Raw genomic sequence first — 15,291 nt, 5'->3', positions numbered from 1 at the left:
GGTCAAGTAATTGCCTCCCTCCTCCCTCACCCTCTGGTGCTCAGCTAGAGTGGGGCCGGCCCTCCTTGGAAGACTCACTATGTCTTCACTGCAGACCTTCACGCCCCAGCTTGAGAGCCTGGTCCTGCCTCCATCATGGAAAGTGAAAGTGAAGTTGCTCAGTCGTGTCTGACTCTTTGCAACCCCATGGACCATAACCTACCAGGCTCCTCTGTCCATGGGATTTTCCAGGCAAGAGTACTGGAGTGCATTGCCATTTCTTTCTCCAGGGGATCTTCCCAACCCAGCGATCGAACCCGGGTCTCCCACACAGCAGGCAGATGCTTTACCGTCTGAGCCACCAGGGAAGCCCAATTACTACTCAGGTGGCTTAGTGAAAGTGAAAGACGCTCAGTCGTGTCCGACTCTTTGCGACCCCATGAGCTATACAGTCCATGGAATTCTCTAGGCCAGAATACTGGAGTGGGTAGTCTTTCCCTTCTCCAGGATATCTTCCAAACCCAGGGATCCAACCCAGGCCTTCCACATTGCAAGTGAATTCTTTACCAGCTGAGCCACAAGGAAAGCTCCTCCTGTTGTAGGAGCAGATGAGTTGAGAATACTGCCAGGCCTGGGGCTGAGACAGAACCTCAGGTTGCTGGCTCTCAGCTTTGGGGGCAGGATGCTCAGAGACAAAGATACCTGCCAACCTGCTTCAGACTCTCTTCTGGCTTCAGAGAGCGTTTGTGAAGTCTTCTGGCCAGACAGCATTCCACAGCACAGGTGGAGACACCGTGCTGATAGTTCTGATGGACACCCATGGCCCTGGATTGATGAGGGGCCCAGAAGCTATCAGCACAGAGCGGCGCCAGGCTGTCCAGGTGTGCTTGTGTCACTGTGGGCTCTCCAAGCCCTGTGAGTCAATAATACTCCCTAAAGTTCTGAAGTTAGCTGCTGGTCCAAAGAGCAGGAAGTGGAAGCAGAGAAACTCCGAGACTGGAAGGCTGTCCCTCGGGCTCCTGAACTCGCTGACAGGGTGCTTAGCCCTCACCCCCGCCCCCCTCTTCTCGGCTAAATCCTCCATCCATGTTCTCCCTCTTCTGTCTTCTCTACTGCATCTCCCATCTCTCCCCAGGCCCACAGACCCCCAGAGCCTCCCTCATCCCCCCAGGCCTACTCTCCCCAGGCCCACAGCCCCCCAAAGCCTCCCTCATCCCCCCAGACCGTCTCTTCACACTGTCTCCATCTTCGGCCGACATCTCTGTCTCTTCATCATCCCCCTCCTTGGAAGGGAATTCTGTAGTCCTCATCTCCATCAGGTCCTAACCCCTCCTCCCCTCCCCGCACCCCATAGCAACCTGGTATCTGTTCTCATCATGATGCCACGATGAGACTAGCACCGTTCACCTCACTGCCAGACCATGGCCACTTCCCAGGTGGGGCTGTACAACATCTCTGTGCACTCTGACGCTGTTGTCCCCGCCTTCGTGAAAATCTCTCCTCTGTGGGTGTGGTTCTCCATCCGTCCCTTTCACCACTCCTTCTTAGTCTCATCTATGGGTACCTGTTCCTCAGCCTGTCCCTGACATGTTCCTTCTCTCCAGGTCTTCTTTGGATTCTCATCCCAGTCTGCAACACCTCCCAAGGTGACCTCACTCCTTCCCATCACTAGGATTAACACCATTCAATGGTGACGCCTCAGTATGCATCCTGACCTGTCTGCTGGCTCTAGATCTGAGTTTCGCATCATATATTGAGCACCTATAGAGCATTATCTGCCCTTCTTCCTCCTCCTATCATCTGGAAAAACTGGCTGGACCTCCCATCCTCTTGATCTCTGATCACAGTCCCACTAATGTTCAGCATCCAAGCCAGAAACACAAGAATTGTGCCAGACCTTTCCCCTTCCTTTGCTGCCCATCTCCAATTTGTTGCCAAAATCCTCCTGATTGTATACCAGAAATATCTCCCAAACTGGACTCTCTTTTGCTCTGGGTTGGGAAGATCCCCTGGAGAAGGAAATGGCAATCCACTCCAGTACTCTTGCCTGGAAAAATCCCATGGATGGGGGAGCCTCGTAGGCTCTAGTCCATGGGGTCGCAAAGAGTCGGACATGACTGAATGACTTCATTTTCTTCATGCTTGCTGACACAGGAATAACAATTGCAAATACCTATACAGTATATATATATTCTAGACATTGTCAAAGAGGTACACACTCACAACAGTCCTGTGAGATAGGTACCAGTATTCTCCCCAGAGAAATACAGAAGTTGAGTAACTTATACAAGGTCACAATGCCAGGTAGTGCAAAGCCCAGGACTCAAACGCAGGCCATCTGGCTCTATGTCTGGGTGCTTCATCCCACTCCTTGGCATTGCCCACTTCCTCCTACTTCAACAGCATCCCATGGGCCTCTCTCACATCAGTCCGTTCATCTTTCCTCCCTCCTCACCCATACCTACTTCTAACACTCTTCCATTAAGCGAAACTAGTGTTGTTTGAAAAACCCTAGTGGCTCCCTACTGTCCACAGGATAGATCCAAACTTCTTTGCTGGGCATTCAAAGTTCTACACAATCTGTCCAGCCTCATCTTCCACCATCACATCCCATGCTGACCTTCTCATAGTTTCCTTTTATGTAGTGAGACTTCTTTCACAGCAACAAGAATATTCTTGTTGTTCCTCTCTGCCAGTCAAATCCCATACTCTTCCCTTGTCACCCACTTTGGATGCCATCTCTATGGTGACATCACTGTGCAGTATCTCAGAACTCAGCACTCTTCTGTCTTAACAGAATTCACTACAGAATCTGTTGGCAATTTATCATCTTACAAATGACACCCTCTATCTAGCCCTTAGGAATGATTAAGTATTCAAAGAATGAATGGTTAGCCCCAGATCCAGCCTGCTGGGTCCTTCGGTCTCTGACCCTTAAATTTCAAAAAGATTCTTTTCTCTGGGTCACACGAGATCATAAAGGCTGGAAAGATTTCATGTGACATTTTCTCCTCACTCTCTACAGCTCAGAGTAAAGAAATGGACACTTTCTTCCCTGTTTTTCTTCAAAGAAAAACATGAAAGGAATGCGGAAGCATAACCAAACAGAATATGGCATGAGAAAATTGATGGGACCATAACATACAGACTGCAGGGGCTTTGGCGACCATGTCATGCAAACATCTTTCTTTTATTCGTGAGGACACCAAGGCCCAGAACGGAGACGAGGATCGTGTACGGTGCAACAGCACTGGCCCTCAGGGCCTCAGACTCCCTGTCCAGGGATCTGGCCTTGTCCTGGTGCCTCCCAGCTCTGAATTAATCTTTCCGAGGGACTTAGGGGTGGCCCTGCTTCTGGGTCAGCTCACTATTATCTCCCAAACAGGCTCAGGCTGCTTTCCTGGGATCAGGAAGCTAACAGGCTCAGCATGAAACTTCCTGATGAGTAAACGTCCCTTGTTCATGCAACCTCAAGATGGCAGGCAGTGTATCCAGAGCCTGGCTGCAATTCCCCATGGCACCAACTGGCTTGGGGTCTTCCAACCAGAGCTTCTCCAAAGGCGGTGGCTTAGCCTTTGCTTTCCCGTGTCCGCCAACCCTTCTCAGTATCAGACACAAAGACGACTCCTACACAACACTGTTTCTTCCCCTCCCTGTTCCCTGCACCTCCCACTTCCTCCAAGTTAGTCACGGTGAGGTCACGCTCAGCTGCTGGCTCCCAGGCCTCTCCCTAAGGACGGTGTGCATTTTCAGGGACAGGGGAATTGAGGGACTGGGGAGGAGGGTGCTGCAAGGCATCATGGGAAAAATTAGCTTGGGAGTCAAAGAGATGTGGGTTCAAGCCCTGGCTCCGCCAGTTAACCAATGTGTGTGACCTTTGGCAAATTACTTAACCTCTCAAACCCTTCCCCAAATCAGGTGGGGCTGCCTGGGAAGTGATTTCCTTACCTATGTAAGGTGAGAATAGTAAGGATCAAATGAGACAAAGTGCCAGAAGCACCTCACCTACTGCCTGAGGGTCTGTAAATGTTGGCTTACTTCCCTTGTCATGAAGCTCGAGGGTATCACTATCAATTTAGGGACCTGAGAAATTCTAGTGCCCACCTGCAGGTCCACAGGTGAGCTGGTGTGAATGTGAGGGTGTGGGTGCTGGTATCTGATGGCATCTGAAAGGCAGAATGAGAGGAAGCTAGGTGGATTCATAGGGAGGGCGTGGATGTGTGTGTTTGTGCACAGAGGTGAGTGCCAGTCTAAGTGTGTAAAGGAGTGTGACCAGCAGAGCCTCTCTTACTCCAAAATTCCCACCCCTCTAAAGAAAAGGTCTCTTGTGGGACTTCTCTGGTGGTTCAGTGATTAGGAATCCACATTGCAATGCAGGGGATGTGGGTTCGAACCGTGGTCGGGGAACTAAGATCCCACATGCCATGGAGCAACTAACCCTCATGCTGCAACTACTGAGCCCACACGCTCTGGAGCCTGCGTAACACAAATAGAGAAGCCTTTATTTCCCTTTATAAAGGGAAAAGAAAAGGAAAAAATCTCTTCTGTTTGTTCTTGTCATTAATGAGAAATGCAAAAACCCTTCCCAGGGGAGGGTGGGATTGCCCTCCTCTTCGCCCTGATGAGGCTTATCCAAGAGAAGCAAACTCCAGTGAGGTCCTCCCCTGACAGAAACCAGGAAACTTTCTCCCGAATGGTGAGGAAACCTTATCCCTAAAGAAGTTCAAAGGATCAGGGGCCTCTCGGTAGGCTGCTGGGCCCAGAGGGGATGCCCCCAGCCCTGTCCTAACTGCAACGTTTTCCCCAGCTTCAAAAAGATCACACAGGCAGCCAAACCCACCAGGCCTGTGGAGCAGGCCCCCTCCAGGCTGGGCTAGTGCTGCCATGTCTTGGTGTGGATGGGCTACTCCGTGCGCATCTCATCCAAGGGACTGGGAGAGGCGTACCCTGGGCCGCGATGCTCAGGAAGAACAGGCAAGGGGCCACACCCCAACCATGGAGGGCTCCTTCAGGGTCACAGAATCCTCAGGCATATCCTCCATCCTCCTGCCCTGGAAACACACCTGGCCAAACTATCTCTTAGGTGAGAATCTGTTTCATCTTTTTTTTTTTTTTTTAATAACTACTTATTTATCTGGCTGAGCTGGGGTTTAGCTGGGGCACATAGGATCCTAGTTGAAGATCTTTAGTTGCAGCATGTGGGATCTAGTTCCGTGACCAGGGATGGAACCTGGGACTCCTGCATTGGGTGCTCAGAGTCCTAGGCACTGGATCTTAGGCACCAGGGAAGTCCTTGTCTTATTTTTAAAGATGTTGAGAGAGAAGCTTATTCTACAGCCTCCTTCCCTTGGTAGCTCTTCCAGTGTTTGATAAAGCTCAGTGGCTAGAAGTCCTTCCTCGTAGTTTACCTAGATGTGTCTTTAACTGAAGCCTACCCTTTTGTCTTCTTCCCAGGTAGCTTAGTGGTAAAGAATTTTCCTGCCAATTCAGGAGATGCGGGTTGCAAAAGCTCTTGAAATACCCCTACCAATCCTGAGAGTGATGAGTCTATAAATAAACACCCTTGAACACTTCCCTTTATCTTCTTTGTGTCCCCACACTTGACATAGTATGAATGACCCCTAAAATTTATAGAATAAATTTTTCTTCTGAATGTCCTTACCTGCCTGTTGAAATCTAAGCCATTTCGATCATTTCCTGAAAAGATAAAAAAAAAAAAATATTAATAGCTAGCAAGATTGGAAGAGACTGAAAGTTAAAGGGAAACAGGATGTCAGGATGAGCTTCTCTTTATTTTGAAAAAGTACACTTGCCTGCCCTGTGGCCAGACTTTTTTTGTTTATTCTGTTTCCTGGGACAGTCTTTGAAAATTTTTCTTCAAGAAGGGAGTAACCAGACAAGCAAAGGGGAGACTGACTTGTCCAAAGTCATCTAGAATCTAACTGGGATTAGAACTTGCCATACCAGAATGCTTCTGCCGGATGTCCTCAGACAGAAGTTCTGAAACAGGCTTTCTGGAAAAGCAAGGGATGACCAGCCATGGGTCCTAAAGGAATTGCCCGAAGGCAAGAAGTCCCTCCACTATCCCAGCCCTCCGGGGTTAATGGGATCTAAATCATGTCAGGTAGATGACTGTCACCCCTGTTTCTATCACCTGTCCCCCAACTTTCATTCTTTGTTTTATTCATCTTTTTCCCTTTATAGTAAATGTTCAGTTGAAAAATTAAAGGTGTGCTTAATAGAAAAAAATTTTTATATAGAAAAAGTAGCAGAAAAATCAACTTGCAAACAGCTACAATGAATATTTTTGTATATTTCATGACCTTTTTTATGCTTGCTTTTCCTAATTGATATATACCACTCTGTACAGATTTTTACTCTGCTTTTTCTAGTGAGTATCATAAACCTTTCTCCTACACCATTAAGGAACATCATAAACCTTTCTCCTGTGCTTGCAAAGATAATTTTTAATGGCTATATAGTATTCCATTTATGGACAGACCAAAATTTGCTTAAATATATAGCTATTAGAGAAATGCTTCCATTCTTTGCTAAAATTAAGTTTCCTATTCATATACCTCCTTAGGGCAGAAGCTACCAAACAATCTTCCTTTGTGCCCCATGGATAACTGGCTCTATAATGGCAAGAAAATGATATTAAATGCCATACACCCCGAGCCTAGCACTGGGCTTAGTACATAACAGGAGTTCAAATTATATTGGTTGGGACTTCCCTGGTCATCCAGTGGTCAAGAATCTGCCTGACCAAGCAGGCGATGTGGGTTCAATCCCTGGTCAGGGATCCCACATGCATGAGATAACTAAGCCTGAGCCACAATAAAGATTCTACATACAGCCAATAATAAATAAATACAATTTTAAAAACAATTTTAAAATATTGCATCGGTTGAATGAATGAATAAATGAACATGTGAATGAATTCAGACCTTAACAGATTTGCCACAAATGCAGAGGGTGCACATCTGGCTTTGGCTTGGTCAGCCCTTAATAAAAATGGCAGAATGCAACTTAAATAAGAAAAGAAATTCTCCAGGAAGTAAGAATGATAATCATCTGGCATTGGGATGACAAAACTTACTAGAGGAAAAAAGAAAACCTGAACACAATGACATTATGTAATAATGTATATTCAAGTTTATCACATTCTGGTAATCCTCGACATATTTGAAACTTTTTCATTATTATTATATTTGTCATGGTGATCTGTGATCAACAATCTTTGATGTTACTATTATACTACGACTCGCCAAAGGCTCAGACGATGGTTATCACTTTGTACTAACAAAGTTATTTTTCATTAAAAAAAAAAAAATTCTGCTTTCCATTGGTTCCTCAATAGCTTTGGAATGAAGTCCAAATTTCTTAGTATAACAAATAATTCCCCGTATGATCTGGTTTCCGCCTACCTTCCCTGCTCTGTCTTCCGCCTCTCATGATCTCACCTTCCTCCCTTCCAGGTACCCTGTGCTCCAGTCACATGGAAAGATCCACACGTCCAAACACGCCACACCTCTCCCATTTCCATGCCTCCATGCCCTGTTCCCTTTCACAAAGTTGGTCCCTCTCCCCTCTCTACCTGCCCTATGGCACCTGTCATGGAACTCCTTTTCTTGTCTGCAGGTCTCTCTCTCCCTCTGGTCTATGAATTCCTTGAAAACCAGAATGATGACACTACTTTTGTCCTCAAAGACCACTGTAGTTCCTAACATTGGTCAGAGGCTCAAGAAGCACCTGATAGATGAATGAATGGGGTCCAGGAGAATCCTCTGGAGCTTTAACTGAAGCCCCCTTCCCTCTGCTCTGCTCTGCTCTAAATGATAGATAAGCTTGGCCCTTGCCGGTATGATTGGTTGTGAAGCATCCCCGAGAGCAGCTGGGCTGGCAAGATGACAGCAGAAGTTAAGGGCTATGGGATTCCGAGAAAGAGGCAATAGGTGGGACAAGAAGTCATCTCTGAATAGCAGTCTGATTTTGAGATTAAATAAGCTAATCTGAGAGGGGAGCTAAAATGGGAAGGGCCCAAGGACCGAAAATAGTGTGTGTGCAGAGACTAGACTTAAAGATAAAATTGCTTTTGTATTAAAAAATTTTTTTCATGACATTGTAAATGTAGCCTTGTAAGGGGGTAATTTTAAAATATGACCAAAGAACAAATTCATTCATCCCACAAAATACACTCTATATACCAAGCACTGTTCTAGGCACTTGAAATATCATGCTGGAAAACCAGATGAAGTCCCTGGCCACACAGAGCTTCTTTTCTAGTTGAAGAGACATAAAAGGAATATGAAAACAAATACACAATTTCATTTAGAAAGAGTTACTATGGAAAACAATAGTGATGGTCAGGAGAAGAGTGTCAGAGGCTGTTCATAATCAGGGTGGTCTGGGAAGATCATTCTAGACAGAGGGATCGAGGCCTGTGCGAGGCAAGAACAGGCTTGCCTGTTGAGGAACAGTGATGAGACCAGTAGGGCTGGAGAGAAGGGGATGGGTGTGGCCCAGGGCAAGATGACGTGGCTCTGGAAGGCAGGTCATGCCGAAGACTTTGGCTTTCATGCCAAGGACGCTGGGAAGTGATCAGAGGGTTTTGAGCAGAGGAGTTACTTGAATTGACTTCAGTGCTTAAACCTGCTGTGATCAGGGACTTCCTTGGTGGTCTAGTAATTAAGACTCCATGCTCCAAATGCAGTGGGCACGGGTTCAATCCCTGGTTGGGGAAGATCCTGTATGTCATGTGGCATGGCCAAAAATAAATAAACCCGTGGTAATCAGCTGTAGGGATAAGCAAGGGGGAAGGGAGGCCATGCAGTCGGTCAGGTGAGAGAGGGCAGTGCACAGGACAGAAGGGCAGCCGTGGAGGTGGTTAGAAGGACTTGGATTTTGAATCAATACCTGACACAACTAGATATTTTAAAAATATATTTAGTTTTGGCTGTGCTGGGCTGTTGCTGTGCACAGGCTCTCTCTAGCTGTGGCGAGCTGAGGCTATTCCAGTGGCCAGATGTGGACTTTTCACTCTGGCGGCTTCTCTTGCTGTGGAGCACAGGCCTTGGTTGTGGCACATGGGCTCAGTAGTTGTGGCCCATGGGCTTAGTTGCTCTGGGGCAGATTCTAAACCACTGGATCGCCAGGAAAGCCCTACCACATATTTTAGAGTCAGTGTTTTCTGTGTCTGTTTTCCTCATGAAATTGTGAGTTCCTAGAGGCCAGGGTTGGAGAAGGCAATGGCACCCCACTCCAGTACTCTTGCCTGGAAAATCCCATGGACGGAGGAGCCTGGTAGGCTGCAGTCCATGGGGTCGCGAAGAGTCAGGCACGACTGAGCGACTTCACTTTCACTTTTCACTTTCATGCATTGGAGAAGGAAATGGCAACCCACTCCAGTGTTCTTGCCTGGAGAATCCCAGGGATGGCGGAGCCTGGTGGGCTGCCATCTATGGGGTCGCACAGACTTGGACACGACTGAAGCGACTTAGCAGCAGCAGCAGCAGAGGCCAGGGTTATTTCTTCTTACTCATTTTTGTACTCTGAGAGCCTTTAACAGCATTTAACACATAGTAGGAGCTTAATAAATGCATGTTTAACTGATCCAAGTAACTAAGAAACTTCACCTGAAATGGATCTCCTATTCAGATCTAAGAAACCACGGGTCCCTCCATCTGCATGAATCTGAACACATTCTATTATATAAGCTCTGGCTTTGGAAGATGGCAGTCACTTGTAGGAAAAAACAAAGCAGGACAGACACCCAGAAAGACCAGTGCATTATTTTTAGAGTTGGAAGGATACTGAAGTCCAGCCTCAGAGGGAAGCACCTTGTGGTGGTCACACAGCCTCAGAGACTCTGATTTTTGGACTAAAGCTTGGATCTCTCAACTCCTGTACTCATACAATTTTCCCAATAAACTCACTGTGCCCAGAGTCCAACACAGAGGGAACCAAGTATTAGGCTATAATCAATAGTTTAGGCAAGTAAGCAGGATAGATGCTGATCAAATTTGGAGGTGATTTAAAGCAGAGAGCAAAATTAACTCAGCTGGATGATGTAATCAGGATTAGAAAATATTTTGGTTGATTCTAATAGAACTGGACATGAAACAACAGACTGGTTCCAAATAGGAAAAGGAGTACAGCAAGGCTGTATATTGTCACCCTGCTTATTTAACTTACATGCAGAGTACATCATGAGAAACGCTGGGCTGGAAGAAACACAAGCTGGAATCAAGATTGCCAGGAGAAATATCAATAACCTCAGATATGCAGATGACACCACCCTTATGGCAGAAAGTGAAGAGGAACTAAAAAGCCTCTTGATGAAAGTGAAAGAGGAGAGTGAAAAAGTTGGCTTAAAGCTCAACATTCAGAAAACGAAGGTCATAGCATCTGGTCGCATCACTTCATGGGAAATAGATGGGGAAACAGTGACAGACTTTATTTTTTGGGGCTCCAAAATCACTGCAAATGGTGATTGCAGCCATGAAATTAAAAGATGCTTATTCCTTGGAAGGAAAGTTATGACCAACCTAGATAGCATGTTAAAAAACAGAGACATTACTTTGCCAACAAAGGTCCATCTAGTCAAGGCTATGCTTTTTCCAGTGGTCATGTATGGATGTGACAGTTGGACTGTGAAGAAAGCTGAGTGCTGAAGAATTGATGCTTTGGAACTGTGGTGTTGGAGAAAACTCTTAAGAGTCTCTTGGACTACAAGGAGATCCAACCAGTCCATCCTAAAGGAAATCAATCCTGGGTGTTCATTAGAAGGACTGATGCTAAAGCTGAAACTCCAGTACTTTGGCCACCTCATGTGAAGATTTGACTCATTGGAAAAGACTCTGATGCTGGGAGGGATTGGGGGCAGGAGGAGAAGGGGACGACAGAGGATGAGATGGCTGGATGGCATCACTGACTCGATGGACATGAGTTTGAGTGAACTCTGGGAGTTGGTGATGGACAGGGAGGCCTGGCGTGCTGCGATTCATGGGGTCGCAAAGAGTCAGACTCGACTGAGTGACTGAACTGAACTGAACTGAACTGAATAGAAGGCAAAAACCAACAAGATAATATGTAACAGGAATAAATCTAAGCCTTATATTTAGGTTTTAAGAAAGTCACCTGTATACATAAAAGATAGAGGAGGCTGAATTAAGAAATGATTAAGGTGGTAAGTGTTATGTTTAATATTATACGCTTTTCTGCCTTTAAGCCTATCTACATATGATCCGGTAACCTAACTCTGGGTATATATCCACAGGAAATGAAAACAGGGTATCAAAGAGATAGCTTCACTCCCTTGTTCACCACAGGATTATTCACTACAGCCAAGTTAAGGAAACAGTTTCAGTTATAGCCCATCAGTGCATGAATGGGTAAAGAAAATGCCGTGTGTGTATATATATATATATATAAATATATATGTCTAATGGTGGAATATTATTCAGCCCCAAGAAAGAAGGAAATTCTGCCATTTGCAGCTACATGGATTGACCTTGAGAGCATTATGCCAAGTGAAATCAGTCAGACTGAGAAAGTCAAGTAAATACTGCAAAGATCACTTCTATGTGGAATCAAAAGAAAAAGAAGTCAAACTCAAACTCAAAAAAAAGTCAGAGAGTGGAAAGTGGGTTACCAGACACTGGAGGGATGGGAGAAATGCTAAAAGGGTAAAAACTTTCAGCTATTGGAGGAATCAAGTCTGAGGATCTAATGTATAACAAGGTGGCGTTGTTATTTAGTTGCTCAGTCGTGTCTTGACTCTTTGTGACCCCATGGACTGCAGCCCACCAGGCTCCTCTGTCCATGAGATTTCCCACGCAAGAAGACTGGAGAGGGTTGCCATTTCCTCCTCCAGGGGATCTTCCTGACCCATGGATGGAACCATGTCTCTTGCATTTGCAGGCAGGTTTTTTACTGCTGAGCCACCAGGGAAGTCTATAACATGGTAGCTATAGTTAATAACACTGTACTGAACAATTAAAATTTTCTAAGAGAGTAGAATTTAAATGTTCTGTCTCATACATAAAAAGGTAAATATAGAGGTGATGGATGTGTTAATTAACTAGACTGTGGGAATCCTTTCACCATGTATACACATACCAAATCACATGATATGCACTGTAAACATCTTACAATTTTATTTACCAGTAACACTTCAATAAAGCTTAAACAAAAGACTCTGGGTTACGATGTGAAACCTCAAAGAGTTTTTTCAACAAAACCAATAACCAATCTCAAACTAAAATTATAGAAATAATCACAGCGAATAACTACAGTGATTAAAAATTCATGGGTGCATACTTAAAGATAAATGACCATCAAAATATCTGTACTCCATATTTCACATTTTCAAAGAGACTCAATCTCCTAAAGAAATATAATACTGGATTGGCCAAAAAGTTCTTTACAGGGAAAAACCCAAATGAACTTTTTTGGCCAACCCAAAAGGAGTTGGACACGACTGAGCGACTTTCACATCACTTCACTTCAATATATCTCTCCCATCCCAACGAAAACAAAACAAAAAAAATGATTCCCATTTCTGTTTATTGGCAGACATGTTTGGAAATAAACAAACTGCAGTTCCTTGTGGGGAGGGGAAGAGAGAGGAGGCTGGTGTTCTTCCCGTGAAAAAGAAACTGGAAAAAGGGAGCACTTCAGTTGACTAAAGCCAATGCTGGAGATGTGGGTTCAGTCACTGGGTGGGGAAGATCCCCTGGAGGAGGAAAAGGCAACCCACTCCAGTATTCTCGCCTGGAAAATTCCATGGACAGTGAAGCCTGGTGGGCTATGGCGCATGGGGTCACAGACAGTCAGACATGACTGAGCGTGCATGAGCGCATGAAGCCTATATTGGTCGGAGTGTGCTACACGTGTGTGGTAACCTGTGTGTTAGCAGACATGCAGATTTGCAGATCTCGGCTGAGAGCATCAAGCCCAGTTCAGGGTACCATTTTCTAAAAGGGACCCTGATGAACTGGCTGTAGAGCATGAGGCCCAAGAGTGGGGCCTAGAAGTCACACCAAATGAGGAAAGGATATCTAGCCTAGAGAAGAGGACACTTGCCCTTAGGTCAACCCTTCTTCCTAGGATGGCCACAAGAATTATGTGAGATTAATTTTGTTAAGTGTGATAACAGTACTGTGGTCAAGAAGGAAAATGTCTTTTATGGCTTAGAGACACATACTGCCATATTTAGGACTGAAATGTTTATAATGTCTATAGTTTGCAAGAAAATACTTCAGTGACAAGAATGGCAGAAACTTGATGGCTGTTGACAGTAGGCAATGAGTATATGGGGGCTCATCATTTTAGTGTCTACCTTCAGGTATGTTTGAAATGAAAAGTTAAAAATAAAATATTTCCCTCCCCAAATGGATGAAACAAATATGGCAAGATGCTAAGTTATTAAATCCAGGTGGTAGGTATATGGTTGTTCGTTAACCTGTTTCTTCTCTTTTCTATATATTTGAAGTTTTTCAAAATGAAACTTTTTAAAGTAATTCAATGAGGGAACATTTGAAAGCTCTACCTGGCCCAATGCCTGGCACATAGTATGTTCTTAGGTAAATGTCAGAGTACTTTTCTTTCTTCCCCAAATATTGGTTTGGATATGAAGCAGGCTTAACCTGCATCTCCTAAAACCCAGCTCCACAAGGGTCAGTGGCGGAGGCTGCCAGGAAGCAGGCTCACCTCAGGATAAGGAAGACTTGTGTCAAATGTGGAGTTGTCCAGCAGTGAAACCCATGGTTTCATGTCAATAGAGCTCAAGCAGAGACTGCTTATTTCAAAGATGTTATAGAAGTGGTTTTTGAATTGAAGGGTTCAGATGGTAAAGAACCTGCCTGCTGTGCGGGAGAACCAGATTCGATCCCTGGGCCGGGAAGATCCTCTGGAGAAGGGAATGGCTACCCACTCTACTATTCTTGCCTGGAGAATTCCATGGACAGAGGAGCCTGGTGGGCTACAATCCATGGGATCACAAAGAGTTGGACACAACTGAGTATACACGCATAGTCAGTGACTAAAAGAGGGTAAGAGGCATCTTGAATTGGTGGGGAACACCAGGGTTCTGGATAGAATTTCCTTAGACCAGGATGGAGTAATACTCAACAGAGTCCCAGTGAGAAAGGTCAATGATCTGTCTATAGGAGGAACACAGGGGTCAAGGCAACTTCCATCTCTGTCTCTCCTCCCTGGCATCTGGTGAACACCAGGTCAGCAGTCCCAGCCACCTGCAAAGACCCCTGTTGGGACCGGAGACAGGAGGAGCTGGCCAGCCCTCCGCTTTCCCATCTCTGAGCCACAGTCTTGCAGGCCCACTGATTTGCATGCTTTGGCAGCACTGGGGTGTGAGTTTGCCTGGGGAGCAATTCTCTGGGTGAGGGAGGTGGAAGCACAGGAATGGAGAACTGTTCCAGCAGGATTTTTCACTCTTGACTGGTAAACACACAGGGAGCATTCTGCAACGAGGCTGAAACGCTCCCATTTCTGGGCTGCTTCTCTTCTCACTAGCTCCACTCCCAGGTAAACCCACTAAGACTTCCCCTGTCACTTTATGATTACTTGGCAATGTATTGGCACTTCCTGGGATAGCAGTGATTAAAATAACCAGCACCTTTGGAGGCCCTCCTGGGCAGGCAGCCACCAGAGCAAACCAAGAGACTTCCCAGTGAGGTCATTCCAACCAGTTTTTCCCAGGACCCCACAGACACTATGCCTACCTTTTTTATTACTTGAGATTCCTCCAAGGGACTGGGCACTGTGGCCTAATGGCCCGAGTTCTGTACAGAGAACACACGGTAAACTGAGCCCGAGGGTTACTGCAAAGGATATTTTCTGCTGGACTTTGGGCAAGTTGCTTGATCTCCAAAGCCTTCAATTTCCCTTACATACTAAAGCCAAAAATTCTGTCTGTATTCATGCCACTTTCTTCGTGGGAGCAAAGAAACGCCTTGGCGTTTCTTAGTTTCAAAGAAAACTAAGGCTGGCCCCTGAAGGCACCTGAAGAACAGGCCACAGGAGGACCTTGATGGGCTGGGGGAAGAATGCTGGCTTATGGAGCGGGAGATCAGAGCTGCAGTTCTCCACCAGCTGAGTGTTCTCAGCTGTGGATAGCAGGTGCAAAGGTGCAGCGAGGGAGACATGCCCTGGGCAGGCATCGCTGATGAACTGCTGTGCTCACTTCCTTCTAAACTCAGTGCATAGCGCCCACCAGCGATGATCAGAAGTGGCTCTCCCAAAGAAACCCACTTGCTACCCCAGGACTGGAAGATCTTCCCAGGTCCCTCC

General features: G+C 45.8%; 1 protein-coding gene across 3 annotated transcripts in view; it reads right to left on the bottom strand.

Moving 5' to 3' along the window:
• The window catches only part of POU2F3 (POU class 2 homeobox 3), an 89,102-nt gene that overhangs the window by 52,049 nt on the left and 21,762 nt on the right, over positions 1-15,291 (bottom strand). For 2 of the 3 annotated variants that reach the window (XM_015100962.4, XM_042232994.2), the window contains exon 3: positions 5,642-5,676. The exons of the other annotated variant lie outside the window; for it this stretch is intronic. In XM_015100962.4, the coding sequence (XP_014956448.1) occupies positions 5,642-5,676 (35 nt within the window). The remainder of the gene's footprint in view (positions 1-5,641; positions 5,677-15,291) is intronic. 3 annotated transcript variants of the gene reach the window in all.

The sequence above is a fragment of the Ovis aries genome, chromosome 15 (assembly GCF_016772045.2).
Source record: "Ovis aries strain OAR_USU_Benz2616 breed Rambouillet chromosome 15, ARS-UI_Ramb_v3.0, whole genome shotgun sequence".
In the NCBI taxonomy this organism is placed as follows: domain Eukaryota; kingdom Metazoa; phylum Chordata; class Mammalia; order Artiodactyla; family Bovidae; genus Ovis; species Ovis aries.
Note: the sequence above shows the minus strand (reverse complement) of the source record. Positions and strands in the feature narration are given on the sequence as shown.